This window comes from Salvelinus fontinalis, chromosome 6 (genome assembly GCF_029448725.1).
Source record: "Salvelinus fontinalis isolate EN_2023a chromosome 6, ASM2944872v1, whole genome shotgun sequence".
NCBI lineage: Eukaryota > Metazoa > Chordata > Actinopteri > Salmoniformes > Salmonidae > Salvelinus > Salvelinus fontinalis.
The window spans coordinates 9223999-9242962 of NC_074670.1; the positions used below are offsets into that span (position 1 = coordinate 9223999).

The following is an 18964-nucleotide window of genomic DNA, read 5'->3' on the forward strand; positions in this document are numbered from 1 at the left end:
TTGGCCTTGTGTTGTAGGTTATTGTTATGCTGAAAGGTTAGTGCTCCCCATTTGCCCATCTTGTATAATATAACATTAACTCTAACCTCTGCATAACCTTCCTCCTGTCATGCTTTCTGAACACTACTCCCTCTCTTCATCCTTCTCTCTTTCTCATCTCCACCTCCCTCCCTATCCTTAATTCCCTCAGTGGCAGCTCCTATGGATAATAGGATCGTTGGGGTTATGAGTGTGAGGCTCCTTCATCAACGCCCAGTTGATCATCGTTGCCTCCCACTGCTGGATTATGTAAGTACTAAGGTCACATTCACTTATCTTTTCCCTCAAGCCTCTCTTCCTCCGTCAGTGTATTATATTTTCCTTCTGTTTCATGTTTTCTCTCCTGTTTTCACTCACAAATCATCTGTCTGTGGACGCCATCTACTGGTACCAGAGCTCTGACTACCAGACCCTGGACCACGACATTATGCTGTTGAAGCTGGCCCACCCTGTCACTCTCAACAAGTTTGTCAAGCCCATCGCCCTGCCCACAGCCTGCCCCAAGGCCGGGGACATGTGTGGGGTGTCTGAATAGGGGAAAATTGATACCGACTCTGGTGGGAATGCAGACTGGGTGTAAAATGGGACTCAAATCAAATCAAATCAAATGTTATTTGTCACAAACACATGGTTAGCAGATGTTAATGCGAGTGTAGCGAAATTCTTGTGCTTCTAGTTCCGACAATGCAGTAATAACCAACAAGTAATCGAACCTAACAATTCCACAACTACTACCTTATACACACAAGTGTAAAGGGATAAAGAATATGTACATAAAGATATATGAATGAGTGATGTTACAGAACGGCATAGGCAAGATGCAGTAGATGGTATAGAGTACAGTATATACATATAAGATGAGTAATGTAGGGTATGTAAACATAAAGTGGCATAGTTTAAAGTGGCTAGTGATACATGTATTACATAAAGATGGCAAGATGCAGTAGATGATATAGAGTACAGTATATACATATACATATGAGATGAGTAATGTAGGGTATGTAAACATTATATTAAGTGGCCTTGTTTAAAGTGGCTAGTGGTACATTTTTACATAATTTCCATCAATTCCCATTATTAAAGTGGCTGGAGTTGAGTCAGTATGTTGGCAGCGGTCACTAAATGTTAGTGGTGGCTGTTTACAAGTCTGATGGCCTTGAGATAGAAGCTGTTTTTCAGTCTCTCGGTCCCTGCTTTGATGCACCTGTACTGACCTCGCCTTCTGGATGATAGCGGGGTGAACAGGCAGTGGCTTGGGTGGTTGTTGTCCTTGATGATCTTTATGGCCTTCCTGTGACATCGGGTGGTGTAGGTGTCCTGGAGGGCGGGTAGTTTTCCCCCGGTGATGCGTTGTGCAGACCTCACTACCCTCTGGAGAGCCTTACGGTTGTGGGCGGAGCAGTTGCCGTACCAGGCGGTGATACAGCCCGACAGGATGCTCTCGATTGTGCATCTGTAGAAGTTTGTGAGTGCTTTTGGTGACAAGACGAATTTCTTCAGCCTACTGAGGTTGAAGAGGCGCTGCTGCGCCTTCTTCACAACGCTGTCTGTGTGGGTGGACCAATTCAGTTTGTCCGTGATGTGTACACCGAGGAACTTAAAACTTTCCAGCTTCTCCACTACTGTCCCGTCGATGTGGATAGGGGGGGTGCTCCCTCTGCTGTTTCCTGAAGTCCACAATCATCTCCTTTGTTTTGTTGACGTTGAGTGTGAGGTTATTTTCCTGACACCACACTCCGAGGGCCCTCACCTCCTCCCTGTAGGCCGTCTCGTCGTTGTTGGTAATCAAGCCTACCACTGTAGTGTCGTCCGCAAACTTGATGATTGAGTTGGAGGCGTGCATGGCCACGCAGTCGTGGGTGAACAGGGAGTACAGGAGAGGGCTCAGAACGCACCCTTGTGGGGCCCCGGTGTTGAGGATCAGCGGGGTGGAGATGTTGTTACCTATCCTCACCACCTGGGGGCGGCCCGTCAGGAAGTCCAGGACCCAGTTGCACAGGGCGGGGTCGAGACCCAGGGTCTCGAGCTTGATGATGAGTTTGGAGGGTACTATGGTGTTAAATGCTGAGCTGTAGTCGATGAACAGCATTCTCACATAGGTATTCCTCCTGTCCAGATGGGTTAGGGCAGTGTGCAGTGTGGTTGCGATTGCGTCGTCTGTGGACCTATTGGGTCGGTAAGCAAATTGGAGTGGGTCTAGGGTGTCAGGTAGGGTGGAGGTGATATGGTCCTTGACTAGTCTCTCAAAGCACTTCATGATGACGGAAGTGAGTGCTACGGGGGGGTAGTCGTTTAGCTCAGTTACCTTAGCTTTCTTGGGAACAGGAACAATGGTGGCCCTCTTGAAGCATGTGGGAACAGCAGACTGGGATAAGGATTGATTGAATATGTCCTTAAACACACCAGCCAGCTGGTCTGCGCATGCTCTGAGGACGCGGCTGGGAATGCCGTCTGGGCCTGCAGCCATGCGAGGGTTAACACGTTTAAATGTTTTACTCACCTCGGCTGCAGTGAAGGAGAGCCCGCAGGTTTTGGTAGCGGGCCGTGTCAGTGGCACTGTATTGTCCTCAAAGCGAGCAAAAACGTTATTTAGCCTGTCTGGGAGCAAGACATCCTGGTCCGCAACGGGGCTGGTTTTCTTTTTGTAATCCGTGATTGACTGTAGACCCTGCCACATACCTCTTGTGTCTGAGCTGTTGAATTGCGACTCTACTTTGTCCCTATACTGGGACTTAGCTTGTTTGATTGCCTTGCGGAGAGAATAGCTACACTGTTTGTATTCGGCCATGTTTCCGGTCACCTTGCCCTGGTTAAAAGCAGTGGTTCGCGCTTTCAGTTTCACGCGAATGCTGCCATCAATCCACGGTTTCTGGTTTGGGAATGTTTTAATCGTTGCTGTGGGTACGACATCGTCAATGCACTTTCTAATGAACTCGCTCACCGAATCAGCGTATTCGTCAATATTGTTGTTGGACGCAATGCGGAACATATCCCAAACCACGTGAGCGAAGCAGTCTTGAAGCGTGGAATCAGATTGGTCGGACCAGCGTTGAACAGACCTGAGCGAGGGAGCTTGTTGTTTTAGTTTCTGTTTGTAGGCTGGAAGCAACAAAATGGAGTCGTGGTCAGCTTTTCCAAAAGGAGGGTGGGGGAGGGCCTTATATGCGTCGCGGAAGTTAGTATAACAATGATCCAAGGTTTTACCAGCCCTGGTAGCACAATCGATATGCTGATAGAATTTATGGAGTTTTGTTTTCAGATTAGCCTTGTTAAAATCCCCAGCTACGATGAATGCAGCCTCAGGGTGTGTGGTTTCCAGTTTACAAAGAGTCAGATAAAGTTCGTTCAGGGCCATCGATGTGTCTGCTTGGGGGGGGATATATACGGCTGTGATTATAATCGAAGAGAATTCCCTTGGTAGATAATGCGGTCGACATTTGACTGTGAGGAATTCTAGATAAGGTGAATAGAATGACTTGAGTTCCTGTATGTTGTTATGATCACATCACGTCTCGTTAATCATAAGACATACACCCCCGCCCCTCTTCTTACCAGAAAGATGTTTGTTTCTGTCGGCGCGATGCGTGAAGAAACCAGCTGGCTGCACCAACTCCGTCAGCGTCTCTTGAGTGAGCCATGTTTCCGTGAAGCAGAGAACGTTACAATCCCTGATGTCTCTCTGGAATGTTACACGTGCTCGGATTTCATCAACCTTATTGTCAAGAGACTGGACATTGGCGAGTAGTATGCTAGGGAGTGGAGCGCGATGTGCCCGTCTCCGAAGCCTGACCAGGAGACCGCGTCGTTTGCCCCTTTTTCGGCGTCGCTTAGGGTCGCCGGCTGGGATCAGATCCATTGTATTGGGTGGAAGGCAAAACACTGGATCCGCTTCGGGAAAGTCATATTCTTGGTTGTAACGATGGTGTGTTGACGTTGCTCTTATATTCAGTCGTTCCTCCCGACTGTATGTAATGAAACCTAAGATTACTTGGGGTACCAATGTAAGGAATAACACATAAAAAACAAAATACTGCATATTTTCCTAGGAACGTGAAGCGAGGCGGCCATCTCGGTCGGCGCCGGAAGTATGTATGTATGTATAAGTATGTATAGACCCACAGTCTGAAGGGGGCCCTGAAAGTGTGGCTGTCTCTGTCAGTGTCCAACCTGTTTAAACTCCAGTGTGAGGACATCCCCATCCTGTCAAATAAGGCCTGTGAGAAGTCCGACACTAGCCAGATGAATGACACCTAGAGCTCTGCTACCTGACTCCAACCCGGACAGGCCATGACATTATACATAGGGTTGTTTTTTCATCAAAGCTAGGGTACAGGCAGGGCTCGTTTATCAATAAATTGATCACTAACATTTCGAAGCTGAGTCATTTACTCGCGCTGTGCTGCGCAATACTGTCATATCTCACTAAGATCATAACTGTAGTGACACATCACTAAGATCATAACTGTAGTGACACATCACTAAGATCATAACTGTAGTGACACATCACTAAGATCATAACTGTAGTGACACATCACTAAGATCACAACTGTAGTGACACATCACTAAGATCATAACTGTAGTGACACATCACTAAGATCATAACTGTAGTGACACATCACTAAGATCATAACTGTAGTGACACATCACTAAGATCATAACTGTAGTGACACATCACTAAGATCATAACTGTAGTGACACATCACTAAGATCATAACTGTAGTGACACATCACTAAGATCATAACTGTAGTGACACATCACTAAGATCATAACTGTAGTAACACATCACTAAGATCATAACTGTAGTGACACATCACTAAGATCATAACTGTAGTGACACATCACTAAGATCATAACTGTAGTGACACATCACTAAGATCATAACTGTAGTGACACATCACTAAGATCATAACTGTAGTGACACATCACTAAGATCATAACTGTAGTGACACATCACTAAGATCATAACTGTAGTGACACATCACTAAGATCATAACTGTAGTGACACATCACTAAGATCATAACAACTTCGTCAAATAGAAGACAGGAGAGATTTATTCACAGAAAATAAGAATGTAGTGTGACCAAAAGTAGCTAACAGCTAACTGTTCTCTCATGTCTCTTCATTGTGCAGAGCAGCCCAAGCGGAGCTGTTGCTTGATAGTCACAGACACAGAGCCGCCATGAGCAGAGCGCATGCAGAGCGTGCCACAGGGAGGAGCAGCTAATGGATTCACTAAAGGGAAGTTTTTTCTGATTTCGGCCCAGGCCTTAAAATTGACAGAAGCCTGTTTAAGTGGAAAGTCAACATATTTAGAACTGACCGAAGGTTATGGCATGTGAACACATGTGTGAAACACATGCAGTATGTTTTATATGTGAACTCATATGCAAAACAAAAGTAGCATATTTTATATGTGAACTCATATGCAAATCAAATGTACTATGTTTTATATGTGAACTCATATGCAAATCTCATGCAGTATGTTTTATATGTGAACTCATATGCAAAACAAAAGTAGCATATTTTATATGTGAACTCATATGCAAATCAAATGTACGTATGTGAACTCATATGCAAATCTCATGCAGTATGTTTATATGTGAACTCATATGTAAATCACATGTAGTATGTTTTATATGTGAACTCATATGCAAATCACATGCAGTATGTTTTGCATGTTGGTTACACTTTACATTACAGTGCCCTTCTTACTTTGTAATTATTCCTGTAATTACAGTGTAACACGTATTATAATTTCTAACCATTGTTGCAGTGTACGTACTTTGCATTGTATTTAGGGTTAGGGTTAGAGCTAAAGTTGGGGTTAGGCTCACTGCTGTAAGTGCATTGTAACTCCTTGTAACAATTTCAATACTTAATCATTATTAGTAATTTATAATGAATAATTATTCGTACTTAATATAGTGTAATTACATGAGTAATTAAACAGTAATAAGGGCAATGTAATGTAAAGTATTACCTTTTGTAGTGTATAATAGTGTGCAGTTTGGGGCCTTTTGATAGTGGCTTTTCAAAATTCCTTTACAGCAGCAAGGTACATCGACATCATTAATGTGTAAAAACTCAAAAGGTGTCGCCAAGTGCTAAGTTCATTAGCAGTCATCTAACGATATCTCATGTTACCAATGGCACTTTTTGAGCTCAAAGAGTAAAAATTCTAAACACGTTCTACTATAATATTTTTTATGAATTCACTTATTCTTTCAAGTCATTACATTAGCGATACTGTTGTGAGCGGGTACATTTTTAAGAATTATTAGGTGATTAGAACCAAATCGGTAACAGAATTAAAGAAAAAGGAATTACTGTAGTCTAAAAAATGCAGGTTTAACTAGGCAAGTCAGATAAGAACAAATTCTTATTTACAATGACAGCCTACACTGGCCAAATGTGGGCCAATTGTGCGCCGCCCTATGAGATTCCCAATCATGGCCGGTTGTGATACAGCCTGGATTCAAACCAGAGTGTCTGTAGTGACACATCAAACACTGAGATGCAGTGCTTTAGACTGCTGCGCCACTCGGGAACCCCAAAAAGCAGTTCCCTGACCAGGAAGCGGACCCAGGACGCGGCGGTGAGAGAGCCAAATCCTAACCACTAGGCCGGGAGCCACTTGTGGATTTGACAGCTTTAATGCAGTTGCACCTCCAACAACGCCAAAACAACCAGCCACTATGCCGATGTCTGCTAAAGCGGATCTGATTGAATAGAGCCCTTAGAGGTTTTACTACATGACTGGGTTTTTAAGTTGTTGGTGAAATGGGTTACAAGTATGCTATTGTAAGTGTGATTACCAATTGATTATCATTGATTGGTAATGCCTGACCTGTGTCTATAAATTCCCATCTGTCGCGTGAACTGATTGAGATGGTGGTTGCTTATAGAGATTAAAGTCACGTTTTATTTCGCTCCTGTACGCTGCCTCTGTCTGATCTTAACTTTCGTTATAGTTGACGTTCCAGCCTTCGAACCCCCTTAAAGGCGCCTTACACTATTGAACACATACACAACAGTATGTGTTAATAGCATACTGTAGCAGCCATATAAAATGTGTATACAAAAGACACTCTTCACTGAATATAGTTCATTTTGATTTATTGGAGCATTGGAGAAAATACAAAGTTGTAACCGTTTTTATGCATCAAGTGATCACTTCTCTCTGACATTTACACAGGCATAGCCCCATAAAACCAATAATTAATGTTGCCACATGGATTCAAGGAAAATATGAACATGTCTATGACGTTTCCAGTAGAAAGATGTTTATAGTGAGAAATAATTCCTCATAACAGTTTACAAGGTTAAAGGGATAGTTCACCAAAATTAAGAATTAAAATAATCCTAATGATTTGTAGAGAGAGTAGTCTGTGCAGTCAGAGAATCTGTATTCTGTGGAGCCAGAGAATCAGCAACCCAAGTTTTGTTTGATATGTTCCCACTTAGAATACTTGATAGCCAATAATAAATGGGACTGGTAGGACCCTCTTAACATGCTCTAATTGGTCAACTGAAGATCAATACTTTCTTATCACCATACATTGTGTATTCGGACTTATCCCTTATAGTTTATTGAAGCCTTAAAAACACCTACGGTACATGTACATTAGAAGTGCCTAAGCTGTTATAGTTACAGCATTTATAAACCATCACAAATTGAGACATTCCACACTCCTTTGATGACATACAGAACATACTATTGCACTACTACATTGATGAACATGTGTTCTATGCTGCATGCATGTAAGAAGTACCTTCTACAGTATATTCATTTTTATAGTTTTATACCTTGGGAATAGACACAGTAACTCAAATGATGTTAAATGCTTTATTTGTCATTAGTATTTAATCTCCAGTATAAAAGGTAGATGTTGAACTGCACAGGATGTTGTAGAGTTCTGGGACCATGCTGGAGGACCGAAGCTAGGATCAGACTTAGTAGGTGGCCATGGTGCTGGTCAGCCAGTTATTGAAGATACAAACCTAGACGATGAGAAGGAGAAGACATTATTGGACACACTCAATGGGAGGCAACATAAGAACCATCAATCAATTTTTTATAGACAATGTCTTTTTCCTTCAGGAAACCAAGGGATATCACAGTGATGTATGTATTTTGATGTTTTCCTCAAACACAACAGGAAAACCAGTTCTGTCTTACCTTGGCGTAGACACCGGGGTTACCGGGCTCAGCACATCCATAACCCCAGGACACAACACCCTGAAGCTCACCATTGCACACCACAGGGCCACCGGAGTCACCCTGAGAGAGAGAGATAGAGAAAGAAAGAGAGAAAGATTAAGAAATCGAGAGAGAGAGGAAGGGAGAGAGAGAGAGAGAAAGATTAAGAAATCAAGAGAGAGATAGAGGAAGGGAGAGAGAGAGAGAAAGATTAAGAAATCGAGAGAGAGAGGAAGGGAGAGAGAGAGAGAAAGAAAGAAGGGAGACACGTGATTTGAATTGGTTATTTCATTATCAATTTCTAATCAATTGAAAAAGTACATTTAAAGTCATCATTGTGGTACCACTGAATTGAGGTCAGTGTGGTAAGTACCTGGCAAGAGTCCTTGCCTCCCTCCAGGTATCCAGCGCAGAACATGGCGTTGGTGATCATGCCAGGGTAGGAGTTGTTACAGTCGCTGTAGGACAGGATGGGGATGTTCAGGCACTGCAGCTTGTTGCTGTCAGCAGCTGTAAGGAAATGCAGACAGAGAGAAATGGAAGAATGGAGAGACGGAGAAGGAGGAGAGTTATGGTTATATATAATGGCATTGCGTTTCTAATAGTATATTTGCAATGCCTTTAAACACACTCAGTCACCATGAAGATGACCAACTGGCACATGTAACCTTTGACCCAGGTTCTGCACTCACTGGAGCTCATGGTGTTGCCCCATCCAGAGACGGTACACATGGTACCAGCGGGGGCACAGCTGCTGGGCAGAGCAACAGGCTGCACGTAGGTGTTGAGGGTGGCGGGCTTGCTCAGTTTGATCAGCATGATGTCATTGTCGATGTTGTAGGAGCTGTAGTTGGGGTGACGGATCACGCGGGATGAAGAGATGAACTGCTCGCTACCCTCAGTCACCTTGATGTTGTGCTCGCCCAGACGCACCTCCACACGGCTGAAAGAGAGAGAGTTCATGTGAATGTGGAGTTCACTTGTGTCCTTTAGTTTGGCAAAAGTTAAGCTTATCAAATTGTTGCAAGGTGTTATTGACTCAATATGTTGCTAGTAGTTCACTTGGGAGTGTACTTACGACTGGTAGCAGTGAGCAGCAGACACAACCCAGTTCTCATTGACCAAGGAGCCACCACAGAAGTGGTACCCAGAGTTCAGAGACACCTGGTGGGGCTGGGAGTTGGCCTTGCACTCATACCCTCCGACGATCTTGTCGTCCTCCGTGGCGACTGTAAACAGAGAGCAGGCACATTCTTAGCTATATTACCTCAGCTTTTGAGATGGAAAAGCATAGCACTATGATAAAACAACAACAACATATTTCTTAATAACATTAAAGAAACACATTTGTGATGTTAGTGTCATTACACAGTCCTGTTCTTTTTTCTATGATCATTACTATACTCACAAGCGGCTCCAATGAGCAGAACGAAGACCAGAGAAATCATGGTTGCTGTATGATCCTGTCGATGAAAGGGGCTAATCTGCACCCCTGGTATATATGCAGAATCGGATGTGCCGCCCCGTTTAATGAAACTGTTTGATTGGTCAAGAGAAAGCCAATCAGAGGTAAAAGGTGCACTGCCAAGGTCAGCATTATGACGAAGCAGTTTCCATCATGGTGTGGAATGAAGTTGACCCTGTGTAACGGCAGTCTATTTCGTCCTCCTCATCGGACGAGGAGAGGCGAGAAGGATCGGAGGACCAATGTACAGCGTGGTAAGTTTCCATGATTTAATAACATGAAAACAATATACAATTACAAAATAACAAAACAAACTAACCGTCACAGTCCCGTGTGGCACAAACACTGACACAGAAAACAACCACCCACAAAATCCCAACACAAAACAAGCCACCTATATATGATTCTCAATCAGGGACAACGATTGACAGCTGCCTCTGATTGAGAACCATATTAGGCTGAACACAGAAACAGACAAACTAGACACAACATAGAATGCCCACCCAGCTCACGTCCTGACCAACACTAAAACAAGCAAAACACATAAGGACTATGGTCAGGATGTGACACCCTGAAGGTAGCAGAAAGCTAAATATCTGTTGTCATTAGTCCCAGTACTTTAAAGTGCAGGTTATTGACATCTAGATTTGATTGAATTTCTTACAGGAGACAGTGATACATGTACAGTGCACTACAACTGCCGGTTTGAGATGGCCAGTATTCTATGCAGTTCAGACTGTATCTTGACCTCAACATGACTGCAACACAGCTGTGTGGTTCACACGTTGGTATTCTGTTGGAGAAGTCGACAAACACAGCTTTGCTGCTACCAAGGTCAATTTGAGCTTTGTAAACAAGTAAACTGGGTTTAAGGGGTTTTGTTGAAAAGTCATACAAGGCTGTCTTAAAATTTGATTTTGAATCATTACATAAATTATATTGTATGCAATTAATATACAGTAAAACACTCAAAATAACCACACACTTGGGTAGTCCAACTTGTTATATTTATTATAAATATACCTTGACAGTAGATTAAAGTCTACACCCTGTCTCAACTCCAATCTTACCCATAACCATAGATTCAACTCTAAACCTAGCTTCATGTTCAAGTCTCTGCTCAACCCTGTAAGGCCTGGGTGACTGAGTGTGAAGGAAAAGCGCAGGAGCAGCAGGTGCAAATACAAATGTTCTTTAATGAACACGGAACAAACTAGGCCACCCTACTAACACACTGGGAGTACACTATAAACTACCTCAGACACGGGGGGAATGAACACAGCCCAGATAAACGTGAAGCACAAAACCAACACCACACTTACATACAAACAATCCCGCACAAAGAAACGTGCGGGCCGGCTGACTAAATAAGCCCAACTAATTAACCCTAATACAAAACAGGTGCACCCAATAAACACATAGGGAGGGGGAGAAAAGGATCAGTGGCAGCTAATAGGCCGGTGACGACGACCGCCGAACGCCACCCGAAAGGGAAGGAGAGCCTGCCTCGGTCGAAGTCGTGACAAACCCGAACCCTAACCCTAGCCTCAAACCTAAATCTAACCCAACCTTCTCTTCCACATCACTGCTCAATCCTAACCCTCAACCCTAACTAACCCTAGCTTCATGTCCACATCCCTGCTCAACCCAGACCCTAACCCTCAACCCTAACTAACCCTAGCTTCATGTCAACATCCCTGCTCAACCCAGACCCTAACCCTCAACCCTAACTAACCCTAGCTTCATGTCCACATCCCTGCTCAACCCAAACCCTAACCCTCAACCCTAACTAACCCTAGCTTCATGTCAACATCCCAGCTCAACTCTAGCCCAATACGTTTACCAACCTCAATTTGAAATATTGTTGTTGAGTAGAGATATTGAGTTAAGTCAGAATAATACAAGAATAATACATTTATCCATCTCTCAAAATAACAAGTTTACCACTCTGCAAATAATTCAACCAATCAATCAGTTTATCCAACTCATAATAAACATTTAACGTACTCATAATAACTCAATTTGGCTCAACCGTAACTGTAGCCTCAACACTAACACTAAAACTAACCATAACCCCAGCTTTATGTTCAACCCAGGCGTGTGTTAAGTACGACAAAAATGGTACTGTACTAAATGACCAGTTAAAAAAGTTGTGATTACGGTGGCCCAGAGGGCGATTACCGTATATATCGTTTGTGCTGCATGAGTTTTGCGACTATAAATGGTCACACCGATATTGATCAGGCAACACCCACCAAATAGGAACAAACGTGCCTCAAAGGCTGTTGAAAAACGGTGCGCACCGTTTTGAGGAAACATCTGGTTCAGTACAAACAGTCACATAACGTAGCAACTGTTGAAGCAAACTGAACTCAACCTGGCTCACTTCACCCCAGGATTTGGTCAAAGTCATCATTTTGTTATCATGTTACCATGTACCAGTAGCCAAAAGGATTTTGTATCATTAGAACATAACAGTATGTGTTCAATAGAATACAGTAGCAGCAAAATACAGTTGAAGTTGGAAGTTTACATACACTTAGGTTGGAGTCATTAAAACTCATTTTTCAACCACTCCACAAATTTCTTGTTAACAAACTATAGTTTTGGCAAGTCGGTTAGGACATCTACTTTGTGCATGACACAAGTAATTTTTCCAACAATTGTTTAGAGACAGATTATTTCACTTAGAATTCACTGTATCACAATTCCAGTGGGTCAGAAAGTTAAATACACTAAGTTGACTGTGCCTTTAAACAGCTTGGAAAATTCCAGAAAATGATGTTATGGTTTTAGAAGCTTCTGATAGGCTAATTTACATAATTTGAGTCAATTGGAGGTGCACCTGTGGATGTATTTCAAGGCCTACCTTCAAACTCAGTGCCTCTTTGCTTGAAATCATGGGAAAATCAAAAGAAATCAGCCAAGACCTCAGAAAAAATATTGTAGACTACAAGTCTGGTTCATCCTTGGGAGCAATCCACAGTAAAACGAGTCCTATATCAACATACCCTGAAAGCCCACTCAACAAGGAAGAAGCCACTGCTCCAAAGCCGCCATAAAAAGCCAGACTACGGTTTGAATATATTGAAGCAACATCTCAAGACATCAGTCAGGAAGTTAAAGCTTGGTTGCAAATTGGGTGGCAAGTAGCCTAGTGGTTAGAGCGTTGGAATAGTAACTGAAAAGATTGCAAGATCGAATCCCTGAGCTGACAAGGTAAAAATCTGTCATTCTGCCCCTGAACAAGGCAGTTAACCCACTGTTCCTAGGCCGTCATTAAAAATGAGAATTTGTTCTTAACTGACTTGTCTAGTTAAATAAAGGTAAAATATACATATATATTTCGTAATGGGTCTTCCAAATGACAATGACCCCAAGCATACTTCCAAAGTTGTGGCAAAATGGCTTAAGGACAACAAAGTCAACGTATTTGGAGTGGCCATCACAAAGTCCTGACCTCAATCCTATAGAAATTTTGTGGACAGAACTGAAAAAGCGTGTGTGAGCAAGGAGGCCTACAAACCTGACTCAGTTATACCAGCTCTGTCAGAAGGAGTGGGCCAAAATTCACCCAATTTATTGTGGAAACTTGTGGAAGGCTACCCGAAATGTTTGACACAAGTTAAACAATTTAAAGGCAATGCTACCAAATACTAATTGAGTGTATGTACACTTCTGACTCACTGGGAATGTGATGAAAGAAATAAAAGTTGAAATAAATAATTCTCTCTACTATTATTCTGACATTTCACGTTCTTAAAATAAAGTGGTGATCCTGACCTAAGACAGAGAATCTTTACTAGGAATAAATGTCAGGAATTGTGAAAAGCTGAGTGTATTTGGCGTATGTAAGGTGTATGTAAACTTCTGACTTCAACTGTTTAACTGCTTTCTACAGAAGACTCACCCAATAAAGAGTTAATTTAGATTTAATAGAGCGATGGGAAAAAAGCATAGCAGTTGTAACACTTATAACATATCAGTTCTCTCTGAAATATACTCAAGCATATAACAACATAGAAAACATAACTAATGTGTGTACTTACTGTGCCTGGGAAAAGTATTTTCCCCCTTTCAAATTTTCTCTATTCTTGCATATTTTTGATTCTGAATTTAATCAGTTCATCAACCAAAACCTAATATAAGACAAAGGGAACTTGAATTACAAATAACAAAAAAATATATACGTATTTATTTAATTCACAAAGTTATGCAACTCCCAATTTGCCTGTGTGAAAAAGTAATTGCCCCTTACACTCAATAACTGGTGCTTTAGCTGCAATGACTGCAACCAAATGCTTCCTGTAGTTGTTGATCAGTCTCTAACATCGCTGTGGAGGAATTTTGGCTTACTCTTGCATACAGAACTGCTTTCATTCAGTGACTTGTGTGGGTTTGAACTGCTTGTTTCAAGCCTTGCCACAGCATCTCAATTGGGATTAGGTATAGACTTTGACTAGGCCCTTGCAAAACTTCAAATTTGTTGCGTTTTAACCATTTTCATGTAGACTTGATTGTGTGTTTGGATCATTGTCTTGCTGCATAACCCAACTGTGCTTCAGCTTCAGCTCACAAACGGATGGCCTGACGTTCTTACTGTGGAATGTAGTGTTTGGGTTCCGCCAGACATAATGGGACCCATGTCATCCAAAAACTTTGCCAAAAAGCACCTGGATGATCATCAAGACTCTTGGAATAATGTTCTCGGCAGAGATGAGCCAAAAGTCTAACTTTTTGGATGACAATGATCCAAAACACACAATCAAGTCTACATGAAAATGGCTAAAAATCAACAGATTTGAAGTTTTGGAATCTTCTTGTCAAAGTCCAGACCTGTCGCTGAGTTAAAGCAGTTCTGCAAGGAAGAGTGGGCCAAAATTCTTCCACAGCGATGTGAGAGACTGATCAACAACTACAGGAAGTGCTTGGTTGGAGTCATTGCAGCTAAAGGTGGCACAACCAGTTATTGAGTGTAAGGGGGCAATTACTTTTTTGAACAGGGACATTGGGTGTTGCATAACATTGTTAATGAAATATGTATGTAACTGGTGTGTGATTTGTTCACTCAGGTTCCCTTTATCTAATATTAGGTTTGTGGTTAAAGATGTGATAACATTCATTATCAAAAATATGCAAAATTAGAGAAAATTACAAAGGGGGCAAGTACGTTTTCACGGCACTGTATCGATTTATGGAATGATCATAATATGAAGATTCCAATAGAACAATGTTTATAGTGAAATTCCTCTTAAGAGTTTAAAAGGTTAAAGGAAATAGTTCACACAAGTTCCAAATTAACTTTAACTTAATGACTGCTATGGAAAGTAGTAAATTGCCTTTAAAAAACTAAATTATCGATAGAGCAATTCGCTTGTCAACAATCTCGGCCTTTCTTTTGTGGATATGCAGTGTGTTACAGTTACATTGTTTACAAACAATGGAGTAAAATTAATTTATGTTAAATAAAGGTTAAATAAATAAATAAAAATGTGTCAAGCAGACTGTTTCTTGGTAGTCTTAAACAAATCTACTTTGAAACAAAGGTATACACCTCACACATATTTGACTTTGAGTTTAGGTTATTTTTACAGGGACAGTGCACATTAATCAACGTTTCAGTAAAAGTGACGATTTTATCCAGCCGGCTAATTTTCAACCGCAGTCCCTGGGCAGGTTATTAAAAACAATTACAATATAGACAATCATTGAGCAGTGAGCACACGCAGAGCAACATTGGACAAGCAAGACATAGCATACAGACAGAGCAACATAGGACAAGCAAGACATAGCATACAGACAGAGCAACATAGGACACGCAAGACATAGCATACAGACAGAGCAACATAGAACAAGCAAGACATAGCATACAGACAGAGCAACATAGAACAAGCAAGACATAGCATACAGACAGAGCAACATAGGACAAGCAAGACATAGCATACAGACAGAGCAACATAGAACAAAAAGCAGTAAGACAAAATTCATAAAAGCAACAAAGTGTTTCCACACCTCACAAGCTACAGACAACAGACAACATGGAAAGCGGCAATACACAGCTAGGGATTATGTTCACAAATCTGATTGACCTTTAGCCATGTCTTCATGCATTTTGTGAAGGTGTGATATGTGGTGCAGTTATGTGTGTCTGATGGCAGTGTACTCCAGACATGGGAAACTCTCACAGAGAAAGCGGATTTACTAAATGTGCTGTTCCTGTTTAACAAAAATATTGAGTGGAAGGGGAGCCAGGCCATTTAGGATCTTGAATACAAGACATGCGTTGGTGTATTGCACAAGATTTTCCCAACTCAGGAGCTCATGCTTTCTGAGGATGTAACAGTGATGATGGCTATTGGTCTTCCTATCAAGCACTTTGAGAGCCTGTTTGTAGACGGACTGAATAGGTTTTAATGTTGTACAGCAAGCTTGGGCCCAACTAGTCAAGCAGTATGTTAAGTGGGGGAGTATCATAGATTTGAAGTACAGTTTTGCTACCTCTGTAGTCAAACAATTTCGTATAAATCGGAAATTAGCTAGGTTGAATTTGGTTATCTGAATTGCCTTTTACACATGCTTTTTAAAAGAGAGGTTGGAATCAAGTATGATGCCAAGGTACTTAAAATCAGATACCACCTGGAGCTTCTCCCCTGACACATAGACATCTGGCTCAGTAGCATATGTTGCCCTCTTTGTGAAGAACATGCAAACAGTTTTTTTCACATTGAGATGCAAACACGAGTCACTGAGCCACTTTGTAACCTGGACCATTACAGTAGTGAGTTCTTGTGCAGCTTGTTGTTTGCTCTTTGCATGCACATATATCACTGTATCATCTGCATACATTTGAACTTCAGACCCAGTACAGACAGAAGGCAGATTATTAATGTACAGGCTGAACAGGAGGGGCCCCAGTATTGACCCTTGGGGCACGTCCACATCATAGCTAAGAGTGGGCGACAGCTCATTGCTCACTCTGACACACTGAGTTCTGCCTTCAAGGTATGATTTCATCCATCTCAAGGCATCGGGGGAAAAGTTGAACTTGGACAATTTTGAAATGAGAATCTCATGGTTAACAGTATCAAAAGCCTTCCTTAGGTCCAGAAACACAGCCCCAACAACGCCCCCTTTGTCTATCTTGGACTTCACATTATCCAGAAGAAAGCAGTTGGCCGTTTCTGTGGACTGTTTAGCTCTGAAGCCAAACTGCATGGAGTGTAACGTGAAGGGGCTGTTGTTGAGGTGGGCAATCAGTTGTTCTGCTACACACTTTTCAACAACCTTTGACACCACAGGTAGTATAGTAATGGGCCTGTAGTTACTCACGTCAGCAGGGTTGCCCGATTTAAAGATGGCCGTTGTTATGGCCGACTTCCATACCCCTTCCATATGGTTATGGACTTAAAAAAAGAAGACACCTGTTGTCAGATATAGAGTTGAAATGTATTCCATTTTGAGTTTGAATCCCAATATTACACTTTAAATACATCACAGATGTCACACCCTGGCCTCTGTTATATTGATTTTCTTTATTAGTTTAGTTAGGTCAGGGTGCGACATGGGGGATGTTTGTGTGTTTTGTCTAGTTTAGGGTGTGTGTATTGTTTAGGGGGTTTTGTAGTAGATATGGGGTAGTGTTCAGTGTAGGTGTTTAGGAAAGTCTATGGTTGCCTGATTTGGTTCTCAATCAGAGACAGCTGTTTATTGTTGTCTCTGATTTGGAGCCATATTTAAGGCAGCCATAGGCTTTAGGTGTTTGTGGGTAATTGTCTATGTTGAATGTTTGTAGCTTGTGTATGCACTTACGTTTGTAGCTTCACGGTTGTTTGTTGTTTTGTTTTGTAAAAGTGTTCGTTTCGTGTTTCGTCATCTTTAATAAAAGAAGATGTCTTCATATCCCGCTGCGACTTGGTCCGCTTATTATGACGATAGTGACAACAGAAGACTGAAATATCACAAAATTGTTTGACATAGAAACACCAGATATTCAGCATTTAAAAAAATAGAATGTTGAAAAATATTAATAGCATTCCACCCATGAGGCCGCCAAAGGGCGCTTTGGTCATTCTTCTTCAGGAATCTGAGCTCCAGAGGCATTTCTAAGTTATACTCAGGACCGATTCTAGGCATAAGCAATGTAAGTTGTCGTTTAAAGCCCCCGACCGCGAGGGGGCCGCCGACCACAAAAACAAACACATTTTCTTTATTTATGATTTTTTGGGTGTAACTCAGTCATGGTCTCAAATGACTATTGAGAGTAAGAATAGTAGAATACACCAGATGCAATAAAGAAAATGTGGCTGTGCATCAGCAGTGTTTCTATTGCTATGTCAGTCCCTGACAGTCACTCAATTAGCCATTCCATTTGACTGACCCTGAGTATAGCCATGTCAGTAAAACAGTTTTAGATTGGTATTTGATCTAGCCAGCTTTATAAACTTGTAGTAATCATGGCCGAATACCAACCGGGCACACAGGGCATGTGCCCAGGCGCCCTGACCTCCACGGGGCTCATATTAATATATACTCTATATATTTTTTATTATGTTTATTCATAAAAAAATATTATAGATCAGCTTTAATGTTGCAGATAAATTGTGGCTTCCATCAATGTAATTGTCTAAATCATTTCCAATCCCCCATATATTTTTGGGAAAAAAATTCAAATGTTTTGCTGCGAGGTGGTGGACCTCCCCAACCACATCTTGCATAGGGATCCAAAAAGGCTAGAGCCGGCCCTAGAAATACTCGTCAAGACATTAGTGGACACATTCAATGGGAGGCAACATGAGAACCATCAATCTGTTTTATAGACTCAATGTCTTTTTCTTTAGAGAAACCAAGTGGATGTCACAGTTTATATTTTTGCTCGGTGTAAAACATTATGTAAGATCTAACCATATTCATGTTGCACTACATAGTATTTCAGTAGTAACGCAACTCTCACAGAGAGAATACTCTAAATGGGTATGAAGGAGGAGCAATTATGCCACACTTTTAACATCCCTACATCAGCTATTGTGAGCAGCAACGCATCAATACACAACTATAGAAACAAATCAATGTAATCAATAATGTTCCTTGTTGTATCGATAAAAAAAATGGTTATGCTAGGGTACCATGACACAATGAATTTAGCCCCTGTATCTTTTAGTAAGAAAAACGGTATATTCTTGATCCATACTTTAACAATTTGCTGGTGGTTTCTCTGCTAGTTTCGCTGGTGTTTACTAGTAATACTACTTGACATTAAGA

The 18964-nt window shown here is 41.6% G+C and overlaps 1 protein-coding gene across 1 annotated transcript; it reads right to left on the minus strand.

The window, feature by feature from the left end:
- Positions 1 to 7873: 7873 nt before the first annotated feature.
- Positions 7874 to 9846, minus strand: LOC129856965 (trypsin-2). The gene is made up of 6 exons (XM_055924774.1): positions 9650 to 9846; positions 9320 to 9470; positions 8934 to 9184; positions 8615 to 8751; positions 8221 to 8322; positions 7874 to 8042 (listed from the first exon to the last, which is right to left on the minus strand). The coding sequence occupies exons 1-6, from the start codon at positions 9687 to 9689 to the stop codon at positions 7995 to 7997; spliced, it is 729 nt and encodes a 242-aa protein (XP_055780749.1). The 5' UTR covers positions 9690 to 9846; the 3' UTR covers positions 7874 to 7994.
- Between the last annotated feature and the right edge of the window lie 9118 nt (positions 9847 to 18964).

Bases quoted from the DNA above. Each gene is read 5' to 3' on its own strand.
- LOC129856965 (XM_055924774.1), bottom strand. From the start codon at position 9,689: ATGATTTCTCTGGTCTTCGTTCTGCTCATTGGAGCCGCTT. The intron at 9,185-9,319 runs GTAAGTACACTC...TCTCTCTTTCAG, and splicing joins GCTGCTCACTGCTACCAGTC to CCGTGTGGAGGTGCGTCTGG. The intron at 8,043-8,220 runs GTAAGACAGAAC...CTCATCGTCTAG, and splicing joins ACCCCGGTGTCTACGCCAAG to GTTTGTATCTTCAATAACTG.